This window comes from Coenobita brevimanus, chromosome 36 (assembly GCF_032717465.1).
Source record: "Coenobita brevimanus isolate Jiangsu-jjx chromosome 36, ASM3271746v2, whole genome shotgun sequence".
In the NCBI taxonomy this organism is placed as follows: Eukaryota; Metazoa; Arthropoda; class Malacostraca; order Decapoda; family Coenobitidae; genus Coenobita; species Coenobita brevimanus.
In genome coordinates, this window is record NC_136989.1 from 2948092 (window position 1) to 2957407 (window position 9316).

General features: G+C 64.4%; 1 protein-coding gene across 1 annotated transcript in view; it reads right to left on the reverse strand.

The window, feature by feature from the left end:
• Positions 1-638: 638 nt before the first annotated feature.
• LOC145396307 (uncharacterized) overlaps positions 639-9316 on the reverse strand; it is a gene marked incomplete at both ends in the record, with an annotated part of 13751 nt that continues 5073 nt past the window's right edge. Inside the window, 5 exons of the mRNA XM_080269708.1 lie at positions 639-983; positions 1305-1430; positions 2865-3191; positions 3519-3755; positions 4833-5167. Of these exons, the coding sequence (XP_080125834.1) occupies positions 639-983; positions 1305-1430; positions 2865-3191; positions 3519-3755; positions 4833-5167 (1370 nt within the window). The remainder of the gene's footprint in view (positions 984-1304; positions 1431-2864; positions 3192-3518; positions 3756-4832; positions 5168-9316) is intronic.

The window sequence follows — 9316 nt, forward strand, 5'->3', positions numbered from 1 at the left end:
TCGTCGTGGTCGTCGTCGTGGTCGTCGTCGTGGTCGTGGTCGTGGTGGTGGTGGTCGTCGTGGTCGTGGTCGTGGTGGTGGTGGTGGTCGTCGTCGTGGTGGTCGTGGTCGTCGTGGTCGTGGTCGTCATCGTCGTGGTCGTGGTCGTGGTCGTCGTGGTCGTGGTCGTCGTGGTCGTGGTCGTTGTGGTGCTCGTGGTCGTCGTCGTGGTGGTGGTCGTCGTCGTGGTCGTGGTCATCGTGGTCGTGGTCGTCGTGGTCGTGGTCGTCGTGGTCGTGGTCGTGGTCGTCGTGGTCGTGGTCGTGGTCGTGGTCGTGGTGGTGGTCGTGGTTGTGGTCGTGGTCGTCGTGGTCGCTGTCGTCATTGTCGTTGTGGTCGTGGTTGTGGTCGTGGTCGTCGTGGTCGTGGTCGTGGTTGTGGTCATGGTCGTGGTCGTTGTGGTCGTGGTCATGGTCGTGGTTTTCGTCGTGGTCGTCGTTGTGGTCGTGGTCGTCGTCGTGGTCGTAGTCGCCGTGGTCGTGGTCGTCGTGGTCGTGGTCGTCGTGGTCGTGGTCGTCGTGGTCGTCGTGGTCGTGGTCGTCGTGGTCGTCGTCGTGGTCGTGGTCGTCGTCGTGGTCGTGGTCGTGGTCGTCGTGGTGGTCGTCGTGGTCGTGGTCGTGGTCGTGGTCGTGGTCGTGGTCGTGGTCGTGGTCGTCGTGGTCGTGGTCGTCGTGGTCGTGGTCGTGGTCGTCGTCATGGTCGTGGTCGTGGTCGTTGTGGTCGTGGTCGTCGTGGTCGTGGTCGTCGTAGTCGTGGTTGTCGTAGTCGTGGTCGTGGTCGTCGTCGTGGTCGTCGTTGTCGTCGTTGTGGTGGTGGTCGTGGTCGTGGTCGTCGTGGTCGTGGTCGTCGTGGTCGTCGTGGTCGTGGTCGTGGTCGTGGTCGTCGTGGTCATGGTCGTGGTCGTGGTCGTGGTCGTCGTGGTCATGGTCGTGGTCGTGGTCGTGCTCGAGGTCGTTGTGGTCGTCGTCGTCGTCGTGGTCGTTGTCGAAGTGGTCATCGTCGTCGTTGTGGTCGTCGTCGTCGTTGTGGTCGTCGTGGTCGTCGTCGTCATGGTCGTGGTCGTCGTCATCGTGGTCGTCGTTGTCGTCGTGGTCGTTGTCGCCGTGGTCGTCGTCATCGTCGTGGTCGTCTTCGTTGTGGTCGTCTTCGTTGTGGTCGTCGTTGTCGACGTGGTCGTGGTCGTGGTCGTTGTTGTGGTGGTCATGGTCGTGGTCGTTGTGGTCGTGGTCGTCGTGGTCGTGGTCGTGGTCGTGGTCGTCGTGGTCGTGGTCGTCGTGGTCGTGGTCGAGGTCATGGTCGTTGTGGTGGTCGTGGTCGTGGTCGTGGTGGTTGTCGTCGTGGTCGTCGTGGTCATCGTGGTCGTGGTCGTGGTCGTCGTGGTCGTCATGGTCGTCGTGGTCGTAGTCGTGGTCGTGGTCGTCGTGGTCGTTGTCGTCGTGGTCGTGGTCGTGGTGGTCGTGGTCGTGGTGGTCGTGGTCGTGGTGGTCGTGGTCGTGGTGGTCGTGGTCGTGGTGGTCGTGGTCGTGGTGGTGGTCGTGGTCGTGGTGGTCGTGGTCGTGGTCGTGGTGGTCGTGGTGGTCGTGGTCGTCGTGGTCGTGGTCGTGGTCGTCGTGGTCGTCGTGGTCGTCGTGGTCGTCGTGGTCGTCGTCGTGGTCGTCGTCGTCGTCGTCATGGTCGTCGTGGTCGTGGTCGTCGTCGTCGTGGTCGTGGTCGTCGTGGTCGTGGTCGTGGTCGTCGTGGTCGTGGTCGTGGTCGTCGTGGTCGTCGTGGTCGTGGTTGTCGTGGTCGTGGTCGTCGTGGTCGTGGTCGTCGTGGTCGTGGTCGTGGTCGTCATCGTCTTGGTCGTCGTGGTCGTCGTGGTCATCGTCGTCGTGGTCGTCGTCATCGTGGTTGTCGTGGTGGTGGTGGTGGTCGTCGTCGTGGACGTCGTCGTTTTCATGATCGTGGTGGTCGTCGTCCTCATCGTCTTGGTCGTGGTCGTGCTCGTCGTGGTCGTGGTCGTGGTCGTCATCGTGGTGGTGGTCATCGTGGTCGTGGTCGTCGTCGTGGTCGTGGTCGTCGTGGTCGTGGTCGTGGTCGTGGTCGTGGTCGTCGTGGTCGTCGTGGTCGTGGTCGTGGTCGTGGTCGTGGTCGTGGTCGTGGTCGTGGTCGTCGTGGTCGTGGTCGTCGTGGTCGTCGTGGTCGTCGTGGTCATCGTCGTCGTCGTGTTCGTCGTCGACGTGTTCGTCGTGGTCGTGGTCGTGGTCGTCGTGGTCGTGGTCGTGGTCGTCGTGGTCGTGGTCGTCGTGGTCGTGGTCGTGGTCGTGGTCGTGGTCGTCGTGGTCGTCGTCGTGGTCGTCGTCATCGTCGTGGTCGTCGTGGTCGTCGTGGTCGTGGTTGTGGTCGTGGTGGTCGTGGTCGTCGTGGTCGTGGTCGTCGTGGTCGTGGTCGTGGTCGTGGTCGTGGTCGTGGTCGTGGTCGTGGTCGTGGTCGTGGTCGTCGTGGTCGTGGTGGTCGTGGTCGTGGTCGTGGTCGTGGTCGTCGTGGTCGTGGTCGTGGTCGTCGTGGTCGTGGTCGTGGTCGTGGTCGTGGTCGTGGTCGTCGTGGTCGTGGTCGTGGTCGTCGTGGTCGTGGTCGTCGTCGTGGTCGTTGTCGACGTCATTGTGGTCGTCGTGGTCGTCGTCGTGGTCGTGGTTGTCGTGGTCGTCGTCGTGGTCGTGGTTGTCGTGGTCGTGGTCATCGTCGTGGTCGTGGTCGTGGTCGTCGTCGTGGTCGTGGTCGTCGTGGTCGTGGTCGTCGTGGTCGTGGTCGTGGTCGTCGTCGTGGTCGTGGTCGTGGTCGTCGTCGTGGTCGTGGTCGTCGTGGTCGTGGTCGTCGTGGTCGTGGTCATCGTCGTGGTCGTCGTGGTCGTGGTCGTGGTCGTGGTCGTGGTCGTGGTCGTGGTCGTCGTGGTCGTGGTCGTCGTGGTCGTGGTCGTGGTCGTCGTGGTCGTGGTCGTCGTGGTCGTGGTCGTCGTGGTCGTGGTCGTCGTGGTCGTGGTCGTCGTGGTCGTGGTCGTGGTCGTGGTCGTGGTCGTGGTCGTCGTGGTGGTCGTGGTCGTGGTCGTGGTCGTCGTGGTCGTGGTCGTCGTGGTCGTCGTGGTCGTCGTGGTCGTCGTCGTTGTGGTCGTGGTCGTCGTGGTCGTCGTGGTCGTGGTCGTCATGGTCGTCGTCGTGGTCGTGGTCGTCGTGGTCGTGGTCGTCGTGGTCGTGGTCGTGGTCGTGGTCGTCGTGGTGGTCGTGGTCGTCGTGGTCGTCGTGGTCGTCGTGGTCGTGGTCGTTGTGGTCGTGGTCGTCGTGGTCGTGGTCGTCGTGGTCGTGGTCGTGGTCGTCGTGGTCGTCGTCATCGTTGTGGTTGTCGTGGTCGTCGTCGTGGTCGCCATCGTGGTCGTCGTCATCGTTGTGGTCGTGGTCGTCGTCGTGGTGGTCATCGTCGTCGTGGTCATCATCGTTGTGGTCGTCTTGGTCGTAGTCGTCTTCGTGGTGGTGCTCCTCGTCTTGGTGGTGGTCGTCGTGGTGGTGGTCGTCGTGGTCGTGGTTGTGGTCGTGGTGGTGGTCGTGGTCGTGGTGGTGGTCGTGGTCGTGGTGGTGGTCGTGGTCGTGGTCGTGGTGGTGGTCGTGGTCGTGGTGGTGGTCGTGGTCGTGGTGGTGGTCGTCGTCATGGTGGTCGTCATCGTCGTGGTCGTGGTCGTGGTCGTGGTCGTGGTCGTCGTTGTGGTCGTGGTCATCATCGTCGTGGTCGTCGTGGTCATTGTGGTTGTCGTTGTGGTAATGGTCGTGGTCGTGGTCGTTGTCGTCGTGGTCGTGGTCGTGGTCGTGGTCGTGGTCGTGGTCGTGGTGGTGGTCGTGGTCGTCGTGGTCGTGGTCGTCGTCGTCGTGGTCGTGGTCGTGGTCGTCGTCGTGGTCGTGGTCGTCGTCGTCGTCGTGGTCGTCGTGGTCGTGGTCGTCGTCGTGGTCGTGGTCGTGGTCGTGGTCGTGGTCGTGGTCGTCGTCGTTGTGGTCGTGGTCGTCGTCGTGGTCGTGGTCGTCGTGGTCGTGGTCGTGGTCGTCGTCGTGGTCGTGGTCGTGGTCGTCGTGGTCGTGGTCGTGGTCGTCGTGGTCGTTGTGGTCGTCGTGGTCGTGGTGGTCGTGGTCGTGGTTGTGGTCGTGGTGGTCATGGTCGTCGTGGTCGTGGTCGTTGTCGTCGTGGTCGTGGTCGTGGTCGTGGTCGTCGTGGTCGTGGTCGTGGTCGTCGTCGTCGTGGTCGTGGTCGTCGTGGTCGTCGTGGTCGTGGTCGTGGTCGTCGTGGTCGTGGTCGTGGTCGTGGTCGTCGTGGTCGTGGTCGTGGTCGTCGTCGTTGTCGTTGTCGGCGTGGTCATCGTCGTCGTGGTCGTGGTCGTGGTCGTCGTGGTCGTTGTCGTGGTCGTGGTCGTCGTGGTCGTGGTCGTGGTCGTGGTCGTCGTGGTCGTGGTCGTCGTGGTCGTGGTCGTGGTCGTGGTCGTCGTCGTCGTCGTCGTGGTCGTGGTCGTCGTGGTCGTGGTCGTCGTGGTCGTGGTCGTCGTCGTCGTGGTCGTCGTGATCGTGGTCGTCGTGGTCTTCGTCATTGTCGTGGTCATCGTGGTTGTCGTCGTGGTCATCGTGGTCGTGGTCGTCGTCGTGGTCGTCGTGGTCGTCGTCGTGGTCGTGGTCAACGTCATTGTGGTCGTCGTGGTCGTGGTCGTCGTGGTCGTGGTCGTCGTCGTCATGGTGGTGGTCGTCGTCGTGGTGGTCGTCGTCGTGGTGGTGGTCGTCGTCGTGGTGGTGGTCGTCGTGGTGGTGGTCGTCGTGGTCGTGGTCGTCGTGGTCGTCGTGGTCGTGGTCGTCGTGGTCGTGGTCGTCGTGGTCGTGGTCGTGGTCGTCGTCGTGGTTGTGGTCGTGGTCGTCGTGGTCTTGGCCGTGGTCGTGGTCGTGGTCGTGGTCGTGGTGGTGGTCGTCGTCGTGGTCGTCGTGGTCGTGGTCGTCGTGGTCGTGGTCGTGGTCGTCGTCGTGGTCGTGGCGGTCGTCGTGGTCGTGGTTGTCGTCGTGGTTGTGGTCGTGGTCGTCGTCGTGGTCGTGGTCGTCGTCGTGGTCGTGGTCGTGGTCGTGGTCATGGTCTTGGTCGTGGTCGTGGTCGTGGTCGTGGTCGTCATCGTCGTGGTCGTGGTCGTGGTCGTGGTCGTGGTCGTGGTCGTGGTCGTGGTGGTGGTCATCGTCGTGGTCGTGGTCGTCGTGGTCGTCGTCGTGGTCATTGTCGTCGTCGTGGTGGTGGTGGTGGTCGTCGTCCTCGTCATGGTCATGGTCGTGGTCGTCGTCGTGGTCGTCGTCGTGGTCGTGGTGGTGGTGGTCGTGGTGGTGGTGGTGGTGGTGGTCGTGGTCGTGGTCGTCGTGGTCGTGGTCGTGGTCGTGGTCGTGGTCGTCGTCGTGGTCGTGGTCGTGGTGGTCGTCGTGGTCGTGGTCGTGGTCGTCGTGGTCATCGTGGTCGTGGTCGTGGTCGTGGTCGTGGTCGTCGTGGTCGTGGTCATCGTGGTCGTGGTCGTCGTGGTCGTGGTCGTGGTCGTCGTGGTCGTGGTCGTGGTCGTCGTGGTGGTGGTCGTCGTGGTGGTGGTCGTCGTGGTCGTGGTGGTAGTGGTCGTGGTCGTCGTTGTGGTGGTGGTCGTCGTCGTGGTGGTGGTCGTCGTCGTGGTCGTGGTCGTCGTGGTCGTGGTCGTGGTCGTGGTCGTGGTCGTGGTCGTGGTCGTCGTCATCGTCGTGGTCGTGGTCGTCGTCGTCGTGGTCGTCGTGGTCGTCGTCGTGGTCGTGGTCGTTGTGGTCGTGGTCGTGGTCGTCGTGGTCGTGGTCGTGGTCGTCGTGGTCGTGGTCGTGGTCGTGGTCGTCGTGGTCGTGGTCGTGGTCGTCGTGGTCGTGGTCGTGGTCGTGGTCGTCGTGGTCGTCGTGGTCGTGGTCGTCGTGGTCGTGGTCGTCGTGGTCGTGGTCGTCGTGGTCGTGGTCGTCGTGGTCGTGGTCGTGGTCGTGGTCGTCGTGGTCGTGGTCGTGGTCGTCGTCGTGGTCGTGGTCGTAGTCATCGTCGTCGTCGTGGTCGTGGTCGTGGTCGTGGTCGTCGTCGTGGTCGTGGTCGTCGTCGTCGTCGTGGTCGTCGTCGTCGTTGTGGTGGTCGTGGTCGTCGTCGTGGTTGTCATCGTGGTCACCGTCATCGTCGTGGTCGTTGTCGTTGTCGTGGTGGTCATTGTTGTCGTGGTCATCGTCGTCGTGGTCATCGTTGTTGTGGTCGTCGTGGTCGTGGTGGTGGTGGTGGTGGTGGTGGTGGTGGTGGTGGTGGTGGTGGTGGTGGTGGTGGTGGTGGTCGTGGTGGTGGTGGTGGTCGTGGTGGTGGTGGTCGTCGTCGTGGTGGTCGTCGTCGTGGTCGTGGTCGTGGTCGTGGTCGTGGTCGTGGTCGTCGTGGTCGTGGTCGTCGTGGTCGTGGTCGTGGTCGTGGTCGTCATGGTCATTGTGGTCGTTGTCGTCGTGGTCGTGGTCGTCGTGGTGGTCGTCGTCGTCGTGGTGGTCGTGGTCGTGGTCGTCGTGGTGGTTGTCGTGGTGGTCGTCGTCGTCGTGGTGGTGGTCGTCGTCGTCGTGGTGGTGGTCATCTTCGTGGTGGTCGTCTTCGTGGTGGTGGTGGTGGTCGTGGTGGTGGTGGTGGTCGTGGTCGTGGTGGTGGTCGTGGTCGTGGTGGTGGTCGTCGTGGTGGTGGTGGTCGTCGTCGTGGTGGTGGTCGTCGTCGTGGTGGTGGTCGTCGTCGTGGTCGTGGTCGTCGTCATGGAGGTCGTCATCGTCGTGGTCGTGGTCGTGGTCGTGGTCGTGGTCGTCGTTGTCGTCGTGGTCGTCGTGGTCGTGGTCGTCGTGGTCGTCGTGGTCGTGGTCGTCGTGGTCGTCGTGGTCGTCATCGTCGTGGTCGTGGTCGTGGTCGTCGTCGTCGTCGTGGTCATCGTCGTGGTCGTGGTCGTGGTCGTGGTCGTCGTCGTGGTCGTGGTCGTGGTCGTCGTGGTCGTGGTCGTGGTCGTGGTCGTGGTCGTCGTGGTCGTGGTCGTCGTGGTCGTGGTCGTGGTCGTGGTCGTGGTGGTGGTCGTGGTCGTGGTCGTCGTGGTCGTGGTCGTCGTGGTCGTGGTCGTTGTGGTCGTGGTCATTGTGGTCGTGGTCGTCGTGGTCGTGGTCGTCGTGGTCGTGGTCGTCGTGGTCGTGGTCGTGGTCGTGGTCGTGGTCGTCGTCGTCGTCGTCGTGGTCGTGGTCGTCGTGGTCGTGGTCGTCGTGGTCGTGGTCGTGGTCGTCGTGGTCGTCGTGGTCGTGGTCGTCGTGGTCGTGGTCATTGTGGTCGTGGTCGTCGTGGTCGTGGTCGTCGTGGTCGTGGTCGTTGTGGTCGTGGTCGTTGTGGTCGTGGTCGTCGTGGTCGTGGTCGTCGTGGTCGTGGTCGTCGTGGTCGTGGTCGTCGTGGTCGTGGTCGTCGTGGTCGTGGTCGTTGTGGTCGTGGTCATCGTGGTCGTGGTCGTCGTGGTCGTGGTCGTCGTGGTCGTGGTCATCGTGGTCGTGGTCGTTGTGGTCGTGGTCGTTGTGGTCGTGGTCGTCGTGGTCGTGGTCGTCGTGGTCGTGGTCGTTGTGGTCGTGGTCGTTGTGGTCGTGGTCGTGGTCGTGGTCGTTGTGGTCGTGGTCGTTGTGGTCGTGGTCGTGGTCGTGGTCGTGGTCGTTGTGGTCGTGGTCGTTGTGGTCGTGGTCGTTGTGGTCGTGGTCGTTGTGGTCGTGGTCGTCGTGGTCATGGTCGTCGTGGTCGTGGTCATAGTCGTCGTGGTCGTGGTCGTCGTGGTCGTGGTCGTCATCGTCGTGGTCGTGGTCGTGGTCGTCGTCGTGGTCGTGGTCGTCGTGGTCGTGGTCGTGGTCGTGGTCGTGGTCGTCGTGGTCGTCGTGGTCGTGGTCGTCGTGGTCGTGGTCGTCGTGGTCGTGGTCGTCGTGGTCGTGGTCGTCGTGGTCGTGGTCGTCGTGGTCGTGGTCGTCGTGGTCGTGGTCGTCGTGGTTGTGGTCGTGGTCGTGGTCGTGGTCGTGGTCGTGGTCGTGGTCGTGGTCGTGGTCGTCGTGGTCGTGGTCGTCGTGGTCGTGGTCGTTCTGGTCGTCGTCGTGGTCGTCGTCGTGGTCGTGGTCGTGGTCGTCGTGGTCGTGGTCGTCGTGGTCGTCGTCGTCGTGGTCGTCGTCGTGGTCGTCGTGGTCGTGGTCGTTGTCGTGGTCGTGGTCGTGGTGGTCGTGGTCGTGGTCGTCGTGGTCGTCGTCGTGGTCGTGGTCGTCGTGGTCGTGGTCGTCGTGGTCGTGGTCGTGGTCGTCGTCGTCGTGGTCGTGGTTGTGGTCGTGGTCGTCGTGGTGGTCGTGGTCGTGGTCGTGGTCGTGGTGGTCGTGGTCGTGGTCGTGGTGGTCGTGGTCGTGGTCGTCGTGGTCGTGGTCGTCGTGGTCGTGGTCGTGGTCGTGGTCGTCGTGGTCGTGGTCGTGGTCGTCGTCGTGGTCGTGGTCGTGGTCGTCGTCGTGGTCGTGGTCGTGGTCGTCGTGGTCGTGGTCGTGGTCGTCGTGGTCGTGGTCGTCGTGGTCGTCGTCGTCGTGGTCGTGGTCGTGGTCGTCGTGGTCGTCGTGGTCGTGGTCGTCGTGGTCGTCGTGGTCGTGGTCGTCGTGGTCGTGGTCGTCGTGGTCGTGGTCGTCGTGGTGGTGGTCATCGTGGTCGTGGTCATCGTGGTCGTGGTCATCGTGGTCGTGGTCGTCGTGGTCGTGGTCGTCGTGGTCGTCGTGGTCGTGGTCGTGGTCATCGTGGTCGTGGTCGTGGTCGTGGTCGTGGTCGTGGTCGTGGTCGTGGTCGTGGTCGTCGTCATCGTGGTCGTGGTCGTGGTCGTCGTGGTCGTGGTCGTCGTCATGGTCGTGGTCGTGGTCGTGGTCGTGGTCGTGGTCGTCGTGGTCGTGGTCGTCGTGGTCGTCGTCGTGGTCGTGGTCGTCGTCGTCGTCGTGGTCGTGGTCGTGGTCGTCGTGGTCGTGGTCGTGGTCGTGGTCGTCGTGGTCGTGGTCGTCGTGGTCGTCGTCGTCGTCGTCGTGGTCGTGGTGGTGGTGGTCGTCGTCGTGGTCGTCGTCGTGGTCGTGGTCGTCGTGGTCGTCGTCATCGTCGTGGTCGTGGTCGTGGTCGTGGTCGTGGTCCTGGTGCTCGTGGTCGGCGTGGTCGTCATCTTGGTGGTGGTCGTTGTGGTCGTCGTGATCGTCGTCTTGGTGGT